At 30.8% G+C, this 20,646-nt stretch overlaps 1 protein-coding gene across 10 annotated transcripts in view; it reads right to left on the bottom strand.

Moving 5' to 3' along the window:
* The window catches only part of LOC139512767 (serine/threonine-protein kinase DCLK3-like), a 59,482-nt gene that overhangs the window by 8,804 nt on the left and 30,032 nt on the right, over nt 1–20,646 (bottom strand). For 6 of the 10 annotated variants that reach the window (XM_071300662.1, XM_071300660.1, XM_071300657.1 and 3 more), the window contains 3 exons: nt 4,684–5,662; nt 2,360–2,852; nt 501–647 (listed from right to left, as the gene is read on the bottom strand). In XM_071300662.1, coding sequence (XP_071156763.1) covers nt 501–647; nt 2,360–2,852; nt 4,684–5,662 — 1,619 coding nt within the window. Of the gene's footprint in view, nt 1–500; nt 648–2,359; nt 2,853–4,683; nt 5,663–7,730; nt 8,673–10,961; nt 11,044–14,355; nt 14,656–19,758; nt 19,988–20,646 lie in introns of those variants that run through there. The other 4 variants (XM_071300663.1, XM_071300664.1, XM_071300665.1 and 1 more) reach the window with 4 other exon arrangements.

Below are 20,646 nucleotides of genomic sequence, written 5' to 3' on the forward strand. Positions count from 1 at the left end.
GGGACGCTGAAGTGCAATGGTCCACGCAGAAGTGTGATGGTCTGTTCGCTGATGTGCGATGGTATATTTGATGCAATGATGTCTAGTTTAAAATCTACAGATGTGCAATTGTTATGAGAAGTACATGTATATGTTGTAATAGCTAGTACATGTATATGAATTTACATTCATTTTGTCTATGACTGTCCTAAATAACAGTTCATACTAAATGAGAGATCTTCCTCTTTGATTTTCTGCATGTGCACATAATTTTGCATAAACGTTTTACCTTTACATGGTTCCCCTCATGAGTTCCTGGATGCCCATAATATCATTATACAGAGTGTTTGTATGCGAGACCCGTATGTAGTAAGAGAGTGTCACGCCCCATCGTACATGAAAAGGAACCGTTTGTAGATTTCAAGAAAAAAAAGTTTGCTACAGAAGGTTAACTTTACCCTATTCATCAATTTTCACAGTTTTTCTTTTCACAAGTATATTTCTGCAAAATATAAACTTACCAATAAATTTTCTGGTTTGAGATCCCTATGAACTATCGACCGTGAATGTAGATAAAATAGAGCATTACACAAGTCTTTGACCATGTGCGCTGAGTCCACCTCACCAAACTTCACACTCTGTGTAATAGCATCAAATAAATCTCCTCCCTGTACGAATAAAAAATAAGGAATATAAAATATTGTCCATTTTTCAAACGTTTGACAATAAAAAAATATTTCAAACTTTATACCATATAAGCTGAAGGTTTGGCTAGTCATAAAACCAGGTTCAAACCCCAATTTTTTCTTAAAATGTCCTGTATCGTCAGGAATATGGCAGTTGTTATCTATAGTTTGTTTCTTATGTATATGATATATTTGCTTTCGTTATAGTTCAGTGTTTCTGTTGTTTTATTGATTTCCTCTAATAGTTGATGTGTTTCCCTCGGTTTTAGTTTGTTACCTGGATTTGTTTTTGCTTCATCTAAAAACTCAAGCTATGATTACCTAACAGACTCAAGTAACATGTAGAGACATGAGATAACATTTTTGAATATAACTGTAATGTTAACTAAATTTTCTTTTTTGAGGTGGATATGCAACAGCTTTATGTGTTTGTGAAAGAACTTGGTACATGTAATTTTAACCTTCAATAAATGAGTAACAATTTGGTTTGAGAAATTGTCAACCAATGAGAAACCATTTGGTAACCTTCAAATATGAACTTACATATTGTGCTGTTGTCTCATTAATGATTTAATATTATAAAATTTGTTTCAATTCATGCTAAAATAAAAATGAAAAAAGGTCATGCCAGTTGTGTTTAAAATGCCAATAAAGATTTCATTAAAGAATTTCTGCTTAGATTTTTAAGCAAGCCAATGCAATCAAATTTGTAACATGGGCAATTACATAACAAAATTTTCCTTATGATATCATGTCTGAATCATTCCTACATCGTCATCTCTAAACATGCCAACCATATGACCAGCATGACTCTTTAAATAGTGTATTTTGTTTCGTGTTTGATTCATATGAAATGTCTGTGTTGCCAGTTATTTATCAGTAATTATATCTCTTTATAAACATTCAAAATATGGATTCTGTTGTATATTGTTAATTACTATGCAAAATGTGGTCATTGGATAATTTTGATGTTGAAGGCAGATCTTTGAATGTCTCTGTGAAAATTATTTACATTTTTCTGGATACCGGGCTCCAGAGCTCAATTGATAAATTTATTAGACACCTATATATTGCTGAAGACAGCATGTGGATCTTCAGATGTCTTGGGTTTTTTTTTCTGTTTTACCATCTGAGTTAAAGGATTCAGCACTGATAACAAATTAAAGAACCAATATTGAAATTTCAGTCTCTGCAAAACATGGTTTATGAGCCTCTAACTAGATTTCAGTAACTTCAAGTACTCTAAGATTTGTACTTTGTTTTTTGTTATTGTTTTGAAGTTGTTGGTTTTTTATGCTTCTCTGATGAGTTCAGCCTTTTCCAACAAATTTGTATAGTTTGTTTTTATGTAATGCCGTTACACACTATCACAGATTAATTAATTGAGTGCTCAAACAAAAAACAAGTAGTTGGTTTCTTTTTTGAATTGTTTCACATATTGTTATGCCTGACACTTTATGGTTTATTTTTTATACAGTATGGATTTTGCTTGTTGTTGAAGGCTGTACAGTGCCCTATAGTTGTTTACATCCTCATCCCTGCTTCTATGGATATAGTTTTGTTAGCAAATCACACCAGATCTCCTTATTTTCATATGTAATACAACAGGCAAACATCCTTTACTGTTAATTTTGCTTATGGTAAAATCAGTCAATCCAAGTTTACATGAAGCTCACTCTATAATATTAACTCACCTTAACTAATTCCATAACGAGGTAGATTTTATCATGAGTTTCATACTCTTCATACAATTTCACAATATTTGGTTGGTGACAGTCTTTCATAATCTCAATTTCATTTTCAACCATGTGTTCCTTGCCTTTAAGCTTGTGTTTATCTATAACTTTCATAGCATATTCACTATTAGAGTTTTTCAACTTTGCCTGTCGAACTATAGCAAAGTTGCCGTCACCAAGAGTCCGGCCTAATTCATAGCGACTCAAAACATGTTCATCACTACTAACTTGTCTCTCTAACTTAGTTTTGCGTACAATCTTCGACTTCGATTTTCTCTTTTTATGTAAATCTTTATCATTATCTTCTTTGTCTGATTTATTATCAGCTTTTTCTTTCTGTTTTTCAGGTTTCTCATGTTCGGCTTTTTCTTTGTCACCCTTCTCTAGTTCGGCTTTCTCTGCTGCAGCTTGTCTTTCCCTTGCTGCATGTTCAGCCTTTTCTCTTTTTTCTCTGCAAGAATTGTAATGTTTGTATAGTAAGGTCTTCATAGTGTGAGAATTGTAATGTTTGTATAGTAAGGTCTTCATAGTGTGAGAATTGTAATGTTTGTATAGTAAGGTCTTCATAGTGTGAGAATTGTAATGTTTGTATAGTAAGGTCTTCATAGTGTGAGAATTGTAATGTTTGTATAGTAAGGTCTTCATAGTGTGAGAATTGTAATGTTTGTATAGTAAGGTCTTCATAGTGTGAGAATGCAACACAGAATTAGTAACTTTATGATAGATATAAAGTATTTCTGAATTTTTATCATTAGAGGTTCTTTTATGTTAGTTGCTAATTTTAATTTTTTTGTCTTCAACTATACCCTGAGTTTCCTACTCGATTAATGATACCATTCTAGTTTAGTTTTTTTCACAATTATTATTAAATCATTTTTTTTTTTTTTACTTTCTTTCATCAAATATTTTTCTATTTATATCTATCCTGATCTCAGATTACTCTTGTAGTCTTATATTGAGGTATAAAAGTTGAATTTACCAAAACAAGAAATGTTTGTTGTAAATCAATGTCATATTCAATAATACATTTTAATATTGTCTTCAGATTTCAAAATGCAAAAATAGTACATAAAGCAATAAAAAATATCGAAAACTTATTTCTAGCACTAAGATTTATATGGCCATTTTCATTTACGTAAATTAAAACAAATGCCAAATTGGTGTATAAATCAAAATGGCAGTTGAAAAGTTCAACTTGAGAAGAACTTTGTACCTGTATTTAAATTACATTAGTTTATGTCAATTAATAAACCATGTAAACATCAAATATTTAATCATAGTAATAAAATCAATTTTACAAATACAAAATACATTGGGGAAATCATTGATTGAGTATCAATCTGAGAATGTTTATATCTATATCAACTTGAAGGCATAAAATGGAACTTTTATAGTTAAATTACTCTCAACAATTCAGCCTGAAAGGCAATCTATATATTGGTACATGTATAATGGAACTTTTAAGTTTTAACTACTCTGGTTTACTCTCGACAGTTCAGCCTAAAAGACACTTTTATTGTTCAATTACTTTAAACAGTTCAGTCTATGTTTAAGGCAATACATAAACAATGGAACTTTTATAGAATAGATGAATTTAATACTTCCAACAGTTAAGCCTGAAAGGCAATACTTGGATAATGAACATTATTGTTTAATAAACTACTCTCATCTTTTGTCAAACTCTGTATTAACACCAAAGTTGAATAACAGCCAAGAACTTTGAAAAAATATGTTGACATCCTAAAAATATTTCTATATAAATTTTATGACTCAGTTATTGTATTCAAAAGCAGAATGAACTCTAGTTTATTGCGACAAACCCACATACTTTTAAAAAAAATCTTCGTTCTCTGAACAGTTGAGCACAATCTTAATTACCAGGTTGATATATAACTTTTCTGCGTTTCTGTGTTAAACAAAATTCCCTAAGATAATTAGGTTTAAAAGTTCAAATTCTCAAAGTGGTATGACTGGTAATGAGAAATATATTCACCAATTCAAGAACCAGTTGACATATATAAAAGAACTATAGGTCATCATATGACTTCAACAATGAGCACAATCCATACTTAAAAGTAAGCTATACAAAGGCCCCTGGATAACAAAATGTGTCTGTATCATCAGTTTGTTACTCATGACTCTCCAAATCTTAAATTTCCACAACAGATAGGTATAGCATTACACACTTTTATTAGCAAGACAAGAACAATAACAGACATAAATCTGTAAACTATTAACTGAAATCGAAATGAAGCAATACAGTTCTAAACTTATGAGTTTACCTCTCCTTGGCTTCTTCCTCTTTAATCCTTGCTTGCCTTTCGTCTTCCCTCCTTTTTCTTATCTCTTCTCTCTCTTTTTCTTTTTGTTCCTTCATTCTTTTGAATGGATCTTCTGGTTTGTTAGCTGTTGTTGGAACCTGATTTTGCTTCCTTTTTTCATTTTCCAATGCTCTTCTTTCAGATTCGATCATTTTTTTCTGTTGACGTTTTGTCCGATCTCTATCCTCCTGAGCAGCTTTCAAACGATCTTTGTCTAGTCTCATTGCTAGTTCGTCCTCCTTTGGATAATCATGACGTCTTCGCCCTTTTTCTTGTGGACGACCCTTATAAATGATATAATCTCCTTCTTGGTCCCTATTACTTCCGTCACTACCTTCACCAAAACCACTATCTCTTTTATCAGCTTCACTATCCTTCAATGCTGCTTGTCGTTTCTTCCGTTGTTTTTCCAAATCCCTTAATAAGTTCCTGGCATATGGACTATCAGGGTAAAGCTCTTCTATAATATCTTGTATATCTCCTTCTGTTAAACTGTCATTTCCTACGCCTATGAAAACATCATCATCACGGAAAAAGTCTGAAATACCATGAACCTCTTTTCCTTTGACATTAAATAATTTCTTAAGCCTATTTGTTTTATATTTTGGACCAAAAGCCTCAGCAATATCGGACATTAATTGATCATACGACTGGACACTTCTTCGGTTTAAAAGTATTTTCACATTATTTCTGGGCCTGGGACCATTCCGTACAATTGTCACTACTTTTGGTTTTAGTGGCACATGCTCGGTAGTGTTTGACAGATAAGAGTTTTTAGTAGCATTACCAAAAGTTCCTCCCCATCTATTTTTGGTTGGTTGCTGTCCATGAAAATATCGTCCTGGATGAAAACCATTGCTCCCAAACATGCCAGCACGGTGTCGGAAGCCCTGGGCATAACCAGCTTGTTCTGCTTCAAGATCATGTTGATGTGGACGTGCTACAGATAGAAAACAGAACCAAATGATTGCATGTAATTTTTAAATGATTTGTGGTGTTTAATAGTAAACTAAATGAATGCATGTACTTTACATATATTTATGGCATTTAAAATTGAAATTAATATATGCATGTACTCTTTCTTTCGTATGACTTAAGGTATTTAAAAGTTACTTAAACCCTAAGACAACATTTTAAGTTACTTTCTAAATATCATCTTTCTTCATACAATAAATATCTTGAATAAAGTCTTCAGCAATATAATCCTACTATAATATATACTGTATTTATTTTCTATATAAGCCGATACACTGAAAACACACACTTAAACTTATTGTAGAAACAATCATTAAAACATTTCTCATCGGTTTTTGTTTTTTTTCAAATCATCTTTTCAGGTAGTACTTGGGACTATCAAATAATGCCTGAAATAAAATGCATGTTTAATAGTAAAGACAAATGAGATTTGATGACAATGTGAATAGCAAATTCTGCTTCTGGTACATTTAATGGCTGCACTTCCAATAGTGTTTCCAGTGTAGAATAAGTTTTTACACCATCTTTAAACAACGAAAGACACTACGGGGGATTATATTTAGGTAAATTCAGAATTATGTTCAAGTAGAGGGGTTATCATCTTTTTCTGCAACCTGTATAATATGGTAAAGTTTAATCAACTTTTCTTCTGCACTAAATTGGTTTTAATAAAGCTAACATCAATTACTAAAATCAATGAGAAAGTTTTGTATCTTGAAAGAGAAAACATATAAGTCATTGATACATGAAGTTAATTAAGAACTTCTACATATGTAACTGATAATTAACCATGGTCCAATTCAGGTAAAAAAGAACATAAAGAAAGCCTTGAAATCATTCCAACCTTATTTTTTATTATCAATCATTATCAGACAATAAACAAAATTTTTCAATCACTAAGCAGGGAAAGGTTTGAGTTTATTACCAAACAGGTATTTACAATAGAAAGTAAACAGAAAAGTACCGTAAGCATTTACCTAAGTAAATATCAATACCAAATTATTTTCTTATTACCAACACGCCAATGTTTATACATTTATGAAATATATATATAACAGTGAAAGGTCATAAACCAATCATGTTAAGGGTCAAAATAAAGATTTCAATACTGTAAGTTGGTCAAATAATTACTGAACTTAACAACAAATATTGGACTTCACTTAGTGTTAGTTTCATAAAACTATTTTAACCAGTATTGTTAATCTGATACTCAAGGTGGTATGGTGATTTCTGGTTTCTTACTTTGATTTACTAGGGTTGTTAGAAAAAATTTACCCGCATAATGTTAAACTATCATGTCCATTTTCATCATTTATTTCTCAGAACAAATCTCACATTCAAGGCAGTCACATCATTTTGATATCATATTACATAAAAAAGATAGCAGAAATCACCAAAAATATTGCCTACAAGGACAATACAACAGACTGGTGTGGTGGGAAAAAATCATCACATGCCAATCTAAACACACAATAAGTAACCAGTGCACAGCCAGAAAATTAAATAGAATTCATACTCTTAACAAAAAAAGGTAAAAAAAATCACCTACTTTTGTATGCCTATCGAAAAATTAATCTAGTTTTGAATTGAAACAAAATTGCAAACATGTAATTTCATTTTCCTTACATAGATTTTATCAGTATTTTTATATTAAACTAAACTAAATTGTTTTTTTTGTTGTTGCCATTATTAAGAAAATCTTAAAGTGAGTCTCATTATACTGTAAAACAAGCATGGAAAAGTATTTTATGATTTTCAAAGATTACATCTAAAAAGTCACTAAAATAAGGATACAATGGGAACCTTGATGTCCATACAATTAAGGTTCAAATTGGGATTGGACACTGCAGAAGGAGTATAATACAAAAATAAGGTACCCACTTTCCGCTGATATCTACCCAACATTACAATACTATAAGCTGGTTTTGGACTCCATCTAACCGGTCCATATAAGGATTTGTTACATATCATATAGGCTTAACTTAAGTGTTCATCCTTAAAAAGGACTGTTTAGAAAAAGAAGTGAAACTTACCATTAAGCCTAACTTTAAGTCCAAGTATTGGAAATTCCAAAGATCTTGTAATATCCACCATTTTGGAACTATTATTTGTATAAATACATGTAGTATCCAAAACACACTATTATACCTGCCTCCATTTAAAATATTAATATATTTTACATGGCTTTCGAAATCAGAACTTTCAATCTTTATTTTGCTTGAATCATGAATCCCAAAACTAATATGCAAACCTTGACAAAAAAGAGTATCACTTGTCAAAAATCTTCACATGTTGCTTAAAATGACACCAGGATAAAAATATTATGTTAAGTCTCATCTGACAATCAAACTATTCTGATGTGACCTTTTATTTCAAAATGTTTAAATAACTTAAACAAAATTGATAACAAAGCACTGAAGATTTCCGATATACAAAGAATGTTTCTTTATATAAGAGATTACTATCGACAGCAGAAATCCATTTGTTAGCACTGTTCTAATGTAATGATTCAAGGAATATCACTTTAGTCCGATTTCTTTCCTGAATTAGTAATTCTAATTATCACACTATCCAGTCCAGTGTGTGAATAGGTTTACATTGTATCAATATAGAAAAGCAAACAACAATTAACATTAGCTAACGTTATTTAACATAGAACCAATTTATTTCAATATCCAATGAAATCTAACCGCCATTTATGAGAATACATGCTTCCATTTTAAACAGTTTACTTTTTCCAATTACAGAGTGTTTCTAATATTCTCTGCAAACAATCCAAAATCTCTAAAGGAGAGACAATTCAGAATGTTAACCACATATTTAATAAGGGAAAAAATTTATTATCATTATATCCATTTGTTAGATGAATTAAATGGTTTTAAATTACTTATCAAATACAGCAATTCTAACTTGTTTCAAATCTCAAAATTTTACAAAGTTTTAAATCCTAATTTAAACAAATGCAGCTTTCGAGTAAACATGGTAAAAAATATTTTGAGACATGAGGCAACGTTTATCTGCCAATTAAAATGTTTGAAATGATACTAATAGGACTGGGCATATTAAGCTATTACTTTGTATTTACTCAGCTTACACTCAAGTCTCTTTTTTTTAAACCTCATGAATGATTATTAATTGACAGGGGAAATCTATAGGCAAAATTTTAAATGTCCCTATGGTGACCCCCTACATCACAATCAGTCCTTATATATGAGTTGAGTCTATATTTATTTAGAATTAAAATATTAAATGTCCATGATGTGCAAAAACTACCCTATTAAATCCTTGAGGTGATAAAATATATAAAATTAGATAGCAAAAATTTAAAACACAGACAAAGGATTTCAATTTGAGATGTTAAGTAAATAACTTAGTATTTATTTAATTCTTTTAACTCTTTTTAATATTCGAACTAAAGTTCTCTACGTTGACATGCAGTCTTTTATACTCCATTTCTTTTCCAAAAGCTGTCATGATGGTGTGATATTCAAAATTAACACATGCAACAGTTAATTAAAAGGGGTAGGTATTTAGGGGAGGTAACTTTGTTTGACAAAATAAACATTGTTGGTAATAGTGTGGTTTGGATTGTTTTCACAAAATCCACTTCAATACAAAATGTAATTCATTATTCCTTTTTTCCCCTAGTTTGTGACATAACAAGATATTTTTTTAAATTCTATGCAATACACAAGTAATCTGTTAAAACATTAATCCTGAGAAAAAATATTTTATGAAACATTCTTGGTATATTCTTAAGCTGAGTAGTACATGCAAAAAAATCAAACAAATCTTAAGCTTAAATTTCTTAAATCTCATTCTCATTCAACTGTTAAACATTTACTTCTACAAATATCTTGCTATAATTTTGCTTTTCAGCTGTAATCAATGTGACTGGCTCCAACATGGTCAAAGCTGACCTGAAACCTTGGGGGTTTGATGCCCAAAATGTTCAAAACCTTACTTGAAAAGCTAACTTAATAGAATAGAGAATTGAAACAGTGAATGTGTCAAAGAGACAACAACCTGACCAAAGAGCAGAAAACAGCCCAACTGTGACAAACTCTACTTCTCTGCAGTAAAAAACTAAATCTTTTCAAACTGGTAAAGACAATCTAAACATTCCTTGTTGAAAATGACTTTCCAATTACCTATACATATTTCTTAGAGACATGTGTTTGCCTACCACCACCAAATATCAGTCATCAGTTTCAAAAATAGAAGCAAATATAGAAACACACATTCAATGATTATATATGTGAGAGGATTTTATGATTGCTAAAGATAAGCCTTTATGTTGTTCCACAGAAGAAATTCTGATAACTGAAGTAGAGTTACCTCCCATTTAATAATGTAAAGGAGTGTTGTTAAAGTATGAACGTCAAGGTTGTTAAAAACTTCCATTTGTTGATGAACATTAAATTTCATAGGCACAAATCCAAGGAAGTGTGGCATCTGAGAATTATAAGAACTACAACATGTCTTACTCTAGTTTTATTGACCATTTGGGTAACTTAGGATTTTAGATGTAATGCCTTTTCCATGGCCTGTATTTGTTTTATTTAAAAAAACTTCGCTAATTAAATTGATATTATGGTTTTATCATATCTTTTATCCATTTTCTGTCATATAATTTGGATTTAAATTAACTTGTGAAGATCAAACCATTTGAAGACGCTTTAGGAGTTATCAGTACAGTCCTTAACAAATAGATTCCTACATGTGGAGATATTACCTATATATTTTTTGTCAATATTTCAGTCTTAAATAAACATCAGTCAACACCAAAATCAATTTATATTCCAATATTAAATAAAGTTCATTGAAATTTTGGTATGGAAATCCTAAAAACTCATTAAGATCACAATCTGATGCACCTGCTATTACAATAAAAAGTGCTATTGAACTTAGAAAAATGAACTTTAAAAGATTGTAACTATATTTCATCCTTTTCATAATTGGACCTGATTTTGGAATGTTTCAGGTAAAAACACAACATTATATGTCAACACTTATATGATAAAAGACGTAAGAGAGGGGCAAAATATCCCAAAGGTATATTCAAATTCATAAGAGGAAAACAAACTGGCATCATGCCATGGCAGAAAATGAAAGACAACCAAAAGACAAACACCAGTCTGCAAGACACAATTAACATAGCACTTAAAAGCACTGTTTACATTTGATTCAACAAACTAAATAATTGTCTTTAACAATTATCTCAGCTGTAAACATCAAAATGTGAAATAAATTGTATTTCTTACCATACTTGGTTATTATTAGATGAAAATCAAAAATATTTTCCTCGGTGCTATTATCTTTTTCAGTCATGTCATCCTTACTGATATAGAACAAGTGGACCAGGGGCTACTTCAAACATTGGGTATTTCCTGTTCATCAGAGATGGGCCTTTCAAGGGTATATTGAGATTAAATAGTTTTCAAAACATACATTTGTACACATTTTGGCTGTTGAATACTACTTAGATGATTAGCAACCTTGACTGTTGACTTTATATGAGGGTCTTGCTAGCTTGTAGAATGTTGGATGAGAAATGCATTCAAAGACCTGTAAAAACCTACAAACTTTAATATCTTTTCTGTACTCTTAGTAATTTTTATATTAACAAATAATTTTCTACATACCCCCACCATTTTATCTAAAATCTTAACCAAAATCTGCAGTAACTTTTGATTTATAAAACATTTTTTTCAAATTCACTGGCAGACATAGCGGTAAACTCAAAGGCAAAAACCTGCCACCATGCAATGATTACAATAACTTTTTATTTCTATTTTAATTTTGACACTTAAAGATTTTCAAAATAATACAAGTTAGCTATAATTACCAATCCAGATCATTATGGGTAATTATTTTGTTAATGAGTTCTCCCCTTCAAAAATGAAACGAAAAAGAAACCTTAACAATTTGATAATCAGTACTTTTAAAGTTCTTATTTGGTAAATATTACAATGAAATACTGTACTTTTACATTAAGAAAAAAAGATAGTTAAGGTCTCTATGACCTTGCAAAGGTTAAATATGGGGGTTAGCTTTCATCAACCTTCCTACAGCATGATGCTGTTTTGATGGATGGCTGGGAGACCTGGTTAACATTGACTTAGCACTTGTCTGATGGTGTTATTTTAAAAATTGGTGAAAATTCTGTTTGACATTTCACTCTTAAATTCTTACGAAAACTCAAATTTAAAACATGGCAAGCATGATCCTATAAACATGCTTGTCAAAACAGCATTCTGAAGACACCATCAATTCATGATAAAATGTTATATTTGGATTTCTTCATGAACGTAAAGGACACAAAATATTAAATACCACGAAAAATAAACATCAATCTGGCATTTGACCAACAGTTGATAGACTTATTTAACTCCTTAGATATGGAAAAGGAAAATGAAGTCAAGAATATACTAATAATGGAATCAGATATTGACTGTGAAGAGAAAGAATTGTTTATTGATTGATTGATGTTTTATGCCACTTTCACCATTCTTTTCTACTTTTGAATGCCATTCTTAGTGGTGGACATCCTAGTGCAAAGTGAATACAACAACTTTCAGTAGATGAAATGGAAAAAAACAGTCAATTAATATCAGAGTATAGTGCCCCATCCCATGATCATGGTTCTCAACCTCAGTGTTGAAAGGCTTGGGACCACAGTATTTGAACTAGTTAGAACATACATCAACTACTGAGGATTCATAAATTTTTGTGTGTACCAATTTCAGTGGATAGAGAAAAACTTGCCTTTTCGTGGATATTTAAATTTATGGTTTTGGCAAAGTCTGAATACATTCCTTCTGAAAATTTGCAATTTGTTGAACATTCAAATTTGTGGTTCCTCTGGACCCAGGAAATCTATGAAAGTTAGTATCCAACGAATATCAATGAATCCTCAGTATATAGCTCTGAAGACAAAGAAGTATGGCATTTGACTACAGCTATGAAGTCGAAGAAGTCTGGCATTTGACTATAAAAAAAATAGAGAAGCCCGGCATTAACTTGTGAAGACAAAAAAGACAATCCAGAATGGCAATTGACAATGAAGATAAAAGAGATTTGAATTTGACTGTGAAGACTAAGAAGACTTGAATTTGTCCGTAAAGACAAAGAAGACTGGCACCTGACTGTGAAGACAAAGAAGACAAAAGGACTGGAATTTGACTGTGAAGACAAAGAGACTGGAATTTGACTGTGAAAACAAAAGGACTGGAATTTGACTGTGAAGACAAGAGGACTGGAATTTGACTGTGAAGACAAAGAGACTGGAATTTGACTGTGAAGACTAAGAAGACTTGAATTTGTCCGTAAAGACAAAGAAGACTGGCACCTGACTGTGAAGACAAAGAAGACAAAAGGACTGGAATTTGACTGTGAAGACAAAGAGACTGGAATTTGACTGTGAAGACAAAAGGACTGGAATTTGACTGTGAAGACAAGAGGACTGGAATTTGACTGTGAAGACAAAGAGACTGGAATTTGACTGTGAAGTCAAAAGGACTGGAATTTGACTGTGAAGTCAAAAGGACTGGAATTTGACTGTGAAGACAAAGAGGCTGGGATTTGACTGTGAAGACAAAAAGACTGGAATTTGACTGTGAAGACAACAGAGACTGGATTTTGACAGTGAAGACTAATAAAACTGAAGGATCAAAAAGGGGTGTACAAATGAGAACTTATCAAAAGAACATGTTAAACATATTTGACACTTAAGTTCAGAACAACAAGCTCATCAAAGATTCCTCAGAGGCTGATAGTTTGGTATGTCAGATGCACCTATAGTTACAAAAGACTTGTCATTTACACTTGAATGCAAAAAGTTGAAGATCATTGATGGTCTAAATTTCCAAAACGTTTTGCCAAATCTATTCAAGAAGTGGCATATCCATGTGAATTATTTTTTTGGTTTGTTTATCATTTGAATAAAACCTAATATACAATAGAATACTATTATGCTTACACATCAAAATGAGTCAGAGTTACAGTACTACATAGTACATGTATTTAAATAGTGTTAGTATGTAGTTCAATGTATAATAAATTCTTGTTTTATTTACAACTATTAACAATGATTTTGTTAGCTTTATTTACTTCCAATATATACGATAAGAAATCTTAAGCAAGTGTCTTAAATTTGCCAAAAAAATAAAAGTACTTTTATAATCTTAAACATTTTGCCAATGTCTTGACTTAACTTCAACTTCAGATTCTGTGATTCTATTTAGGTTTTTGTATTATAACTCCACCAACTTTAGGACCTTTTTTCAAGATACCATTTTATGTAAGGACAATAGTTATAAATATAAAATTGTTGTAGAATATCAGCATGTTAACCAAAAAAAAAGGGCAGTTGTAATTTTAAAAAGGGTTACCAAAACGCTGTAAAGTGTAACAGAATATTCGTTATGACACTGGGCTAAAATAAATGTCAGTTTCCTTATTTAGGTAAAACTATGAATTTCTTCAACTACAAGAGTTTAAAGCCAGTGGTAATTAATCAAAAGAAATTGTGGTGTGTTTGCAGAATGCAGTAGTTTCACCAACAGGTACTAAAACAAGAATGACTGGAGTGGTAGACTGTAACAGGTTGAAACTTATGCTAAATAATAAAATAATATAAGACAAATCTTTTCTTACTATATCTGAAACGATTTTCCATATACCCTCTGGGTTCCATATACCCAGCGGTCCATGAGTGTGACACTGGGTTCACCATTTTTCCACCTCAAGGTTAGTTGTACCTATGAAATCATCCTTTATCTCACAAAAAACAGTTATAAAACTTGATCACACTGTAATCCATGTCAGGTTTCTAGGGTAAATGCAGAGAAGTTCTGATAAAAACCAACGACTTTAGTTCAATCTAAAGTTCCTAATTTATCACAACATCATTCCCCATACAAACAGTTACAATGTCATTGCATTTAAAACAAAGTCAAAAACAGGAGGCCAGTATAAAGGATTTTATTTCAATTCATTTATCTGATAATTGTCGGAAGCATTTAATCATTAATGTGCAGTAGGGTTTTATAAAATGGTATATTGTTAAAAATCATCACAGTTTAATGGATATTGTGAGATCAAACCAACACTCCTGTTCACACCTAATTTAAATAGTTTCTGCAACTGCTTCCATTTATCATTTATAAGGAATCAATCTTTAATGAAAGACATATATTACATAACATTTTAGTCCTGTATGAAAATTCTTAAACGAAAGAAATGTATTGCATAACTTTTTATGGTCTTGCTGTATGTATATCAATCAAAGAGTATTTGACATCCAGAATAATGTGTGGTCTACATATATGTGGTTATAAGTATTATTCTCTGAACTTGCCTAACTTTAAAATAAGTCTTATTTAAAAGGCTAAAAAGTATGTAAAATTATACTTTCATGAGCAACTATCAGTCAAAAACTGAAGATTTTGCAATTTGTTTGATTTTGAAACAAAATACATGAGCAAACTTGAATGGTTTGAGAAAAAATTAAAAAAAAGGGAAATTTATCCATGTTCATTGCATGTGAAATTAATGTCAAAATAATTAAAAGTAAGTAAAAAATTAATTTAAATCTGCTGTTTTATATATTGCTTTTGAAATTAACTTGACTGACCTGAAGGAAAGCATTTTCAATCCATAATGTTGCCATTGCTAAAAACATTTTTAAAACAATTGTAAAGTCACTAATCTCATATGCAACTGAATCCCAAATCCTCTCACCACACATGCAGGAATCGATCATGATAAAGAATAAATTTCAGACAAATTATATTCAATAAGTTTGAATCAATCTCTCACCAGATTTTGACCCTGAACCTCTGATTGATAGTGGTGTATATCCTGCAGTGTAAGTCCAAGTGTAAAATGTGCCATCTTTTTCCTTAAAATGTTCAACCATTTCAACATTGCACTTATGTTTTATGTTTTTACAAACACAGTATTATAAAGTAGGCTTTCCATACATATATTTTAAATGTAAATGTGCATTATGAAATAGAACTATGTACATTTTTTAATAAGAATTGGAATTTTATGAAAGAAAAAATTATATATTATGGACCTCATTAATAATAAGTGTTAAAATGACTTGAAAGACATAATAGTACTAATAATAGTATTATTAAGTGTACTTGCACGAAACAAATTATAATTGTCACTGAATATTTTAACAAAAGAGATGAAAGCTGAATAATGACTTTTTATAAATAATCCTGGCTTGGATATCAAATTACACATGTAGGTTATTTATATATTCAATTATGAAGGAAAAAAAATTATGACTTGTGCTTTCAAAATAAGTCAAGCTTCAAGATTTTACATAGGGTGGAAAGAAATCATAGGTGTAAAAGAATGTCCTAAAGTCGTGACAGCATGAATCAAATTATAAAAAAAACATAAAAGACCTTTAGACGGACGAGGTTGAAGGGTTCAGACAACCCCCATCCCCCTTTTTCCAAAATCCCAAACTATTAAAGATGAGAATCAGATTGAAGTAAATAAAGTCAGAACATAATGACCCCAAATGACCCCTTTTTGAACCATCTCATTCACATTCAAATTAATTGAATTAAAATTCACTTTCACATGGACACCCTCCCCCCTTTTTTACGATCAATGCTTTTGAATGTCAATGGGGACATATGTAATGGCTGGATATACCCCCCGAGTGTATTATATTTCTGGCCCATTCTAATTTCTTCTAAAATAATAGAAAGCTCTAACAGAAATTATTCAATCAGGTGAAAATTGAAATGCTAATGGAGCAGTTCTGTCAAGCTTTCTTAGATTCCAACATAATTTTTTAACAGTATACTGATACAATATATGATTATAACATGCATTTTGCTACTGACGGTTAATTCTTAAATTCAAAGTGACTTCCCATAATGCTCCTCTGTAGTTTATTTACGAGAGTTATCTCTTAACATTTCGACATTATGCAATTGCACACGTCAAACAATATTCAATTTAAACTTATTTATCCTTATTCAGAATTGTACAAAGAAATAAAACTGGGCACATAAACACGTACATAACACAATCATTTAAATCAATAGTGGTATATTCTGTTGACGTCCAAACATGATAGTAACTAATCCACCATAGAAAGACCATTGTTTCTATAAAAAGTCTTTTAAAACTTGTCACCAAACTTCATGCATTTATTAATCTTGGACAATACTATACTAATCAACCTCATCTTTCATTATTTTATAGACCTACAATGCACCAATTTTGGAATCTGACCAAATAAAATAAATATTTTGGAATGCCCAGCTACTCCCTTTTACAATTAACAGAAAAGGTTTGGTTATACATGAAACACAATCTAAAATTAACTGTTAAATGTAACATAATATGTTTACAGATATTTTCTGATTTAAATGATAAATACAATTAAGGTACAGGTATTCCTACGAAAAGGAGGAAGTACCATATTAAAAACTACCATCTTGGCCCTGCATTTGTTAAAAATAAAAGAGAATAGTTTTTAATCCTTTCAAAATTCTGTAAATTGTATTGATAGATGGATAGAATGATAGTGTTATTTGTCACATCCATTTAGCATCACAAACATGTTATAACTGACTATTAAAAATTACCACTTTCCCTGTACTTTTTGGTAAAGTTAGAGAAAAGCAGCAGATTCCCCTACAAAGATATGAACAAGGTTGATTGGCTAGTGTTTAATGCCACTTTCAGCACTGGAGTGCTTTTTCATGGTGGTCAGTTTTGATGGCTTCAATTACATAAATTTATATTAGTTTCAGATATTGAATTCATACCTTTCTCTTTGTACTTTTTCTATGAGTAAAACTATTTTTTTTAAGAAACTGGAAGAATTTGCTTGTTAAATGCTGTGTTTGATGTTCTTTTCACATGAACATTCTATGAAAATATTCCTAATTTGTTATCTTCAGTTCCTCATTTCTACTGGTAAATGTTACAAGTCATCAAAACAAAAACACTGTCCACTTTTGCCCCAAAATGTGTCACTTTTTTAACATAAACACGGGAAATTTTAAATAAAATAGGTCCATTTTTATTACTTAGTCTGGACAAAATTTAAAGACTGTTCTTATTATTGCCTTTACTACCATTTTACAACTTCTACCTATATTTGTTCTTACACTTATCCTTGACTTATCACATAGAATGTATTCATTGAAATTATTTTTCTAAGCACTGTGACTTTGACAATAAAAAAGGTTAAAAAAACATCAATTAATATTTTGTCTAGAAGTGAACATTATTAAAATAACTGCATAGTCATGAATGTATCCCAATTTCAATCAATTAAAAAAAATGTTATGCATTGAATTTATTTTTAAATAGCAAAATAAATCAGCAGCATTGTTCAAAGGTAAACAAAAATTTAATTCTGTGTGCAGCTCTACAGATTTCCTTGAGGCAGTTAGAGTTATCTCCCATTAGACATAATTTAGAAGAAGGAATATGCATTTAGATATTTTATTCTAAACAACTCAAGAAGTGAAAAACTGTTGATTTTAGAATTTAATTTTCAGTCGATGAAACTTGTGCAACATCTAACTTCAAATTTTAAAATGTAACTAGACATCCTTCTTATTGCCAAGACAATTGTGTTTTTGACCAAGCTGACAAGGTCCATAATATTGTGTTGCATGTAAATCACATTCTATAAACTCCTTGATAAAGGAATTAAGGTTTATCAAATAACTTGGATTATTGTTATCTTACTAAATTTTACTTTCATTTTACTGACTGATTATTTCCTTTCTCAACACAGTAGAGTGATATTAAAAATTATCGCTAGAAACTAAGGGTGCACATGCCTGTTGTCAATGAAATTAACAACGTCGTCATAGGTAAAATAGCAATAAACAAATTAACTGTCTGACATTGGTCATCTAAACTGATAATTATAGATTATCGTTCATCATCTCAAAGAGATTGATTTTCCTCGCTTGAGCCGGTACGGCGAAAGCGAGAAAAGCAATTGAGTTGATATGACTAATGATAATCTGTTTATCGCTATTTTACCTATGACGAGGATGTCAATTTCCTTAGCAACGCCACGTGCCTCCTTAGTTTCTAGCGATAATTTTCCATCTCAAGCAAGAAGCATGATATGAAAAATTATCACAAAAAAAGATCAAAGGGAAATTAAATGCACAAAATAGCGCTAATCTATAATTCTCAAAAAATATTTACTACCGATGAGGAATTGGATCTTTCTCGTCTGTAATGAAAATTCTTATTACATATATGTCCCTAGTTACAATGTTTTATTGCACTATGAAAACTAAAAACAAAATCAATGTGGGGTGAATATAAATAAGACTTTTCCTTTTTTTACTACATATTCTTCACTATATCTATCCAAACTTACTCGTGTTATGAAGTTCCTGAGACTTATATTGTTGAGTTTATTTTACATGTGGCTCATGGCAAATTGTCCTTTGAAAGAATAAATAACTTTTTGTTGAATTGTTAATAAAAAATAAGAATAAAGACATAAAAGTACCTAAAATTACACAGCTTATCTAAATTCAATATAATGAGTAATAACTTCCCCTATATCAATATTAGCATTAAAAGAATCAAGGTATCAATGGACATTATATTTGTATTTTTCTATTACAGTTAAAGAAGCTATGTTCATGTTCTTAAAACTACATAGTATATAAAAGCTTCAAAGCAAAAAATTCAGTTTTCTTTCTTTTATGGAAAAGAAACAGCAATGTCACAAGTAACATTTAACTTCAATGATGGACAAAAATAATATCAAGAGATAAAATACAATGACGGATGTCAATACAATCAATATTCAATAATATGATTTATTGAATTGCAAGGACATGACAGAAGACACAACCTACACTTGTTCAAATAAGTCACAGAAAGATCACAGTTCAAAAGGAAATATGGAACTATATATATAAACATTTTCATGTACAAATAGATGAAGACTTGATGTAAATGAGAAAATGCCACTGCTACTGAGACAAGTTTTACATCTATGATCTATGTGTACCATGCATGTGCCATACTTACGTTTTCTGCACCAAATATATTTTCTTGCTGTATTTGGTGGATCAGGTTCTATTTCTACCAATTTGATGGTTTTGTTCCGCCATTTGTCACTTGTTTTACTTTTTTCTTGTTGAATTAATTGAACTTTTGAATTAAGTCTTTCGTAAGATACTCTGACGGGATCAACATATGTATTGTCATCAAACAACCACTCTGGTTTGGCAAACATAGACATAGCCTCTTCTCTTAAAGTCTGATTCAAATTCACAGACTTTCTAAATATTTCTTATAACAATCCAACTTATGAGTTATCTCCCCTTCAACAAATATCAACTTTAAGCATACTGATTGGCAAAACAATTTTGTTTAGTGAAAAGTAATCTCCCTTAGTACACAATTCCTTGTCATAAATAGATATCAAAATGTTGACGTTTACTGAGATGTCATCCAGAGTTATCACAATATTTGTTTCAATCTGAAAACCCATCCACAATATCTAAAATATTCCTCTAATTCAAATCTCTAAAAGTCCGAAAAAGTTTGTTGATACAGAATGTCCCTACTAACTCCAACTTAATTCATCAATTTCAAAAATTCAAAAATGAATAAGCCATTTGCACACAAAAAGAGGAAAAGCCCGAGAGTTAACATCATAAAAGAGATTTGTTGTTAGGGAAGCTCCTACATCATATTTGATAGAAATACTTTAACTGGCACAACCCACTACTTCACTTTGACAAATTCATAACAATATAAAATGCATTAAATTTATGCAAACCTATCTTTCTCCTTGCATGCTTCACGACATGGAGACAAAAACCTGGACTGAAGAATTCATCATCAGTGCTTCGAACCTTTTGTGAATTATAAAACTGACTGAGAAAATTGAGTCATTAATGTATTTTAAAC

This window comes from Mytilus edulis, chromosome 2 (genome assembly GCF_963676685.1).
Source record: "Mytilus edulis chromosome 2, xbMytEdul2.2, whole genome shotgun sequence".
Taxonomy (NCBI): Eukaryota; Metazoa; Mollusca; class Bivalvia; order Mytilida; family Mytilidae; genus Mytilus; species Mytilus edulis.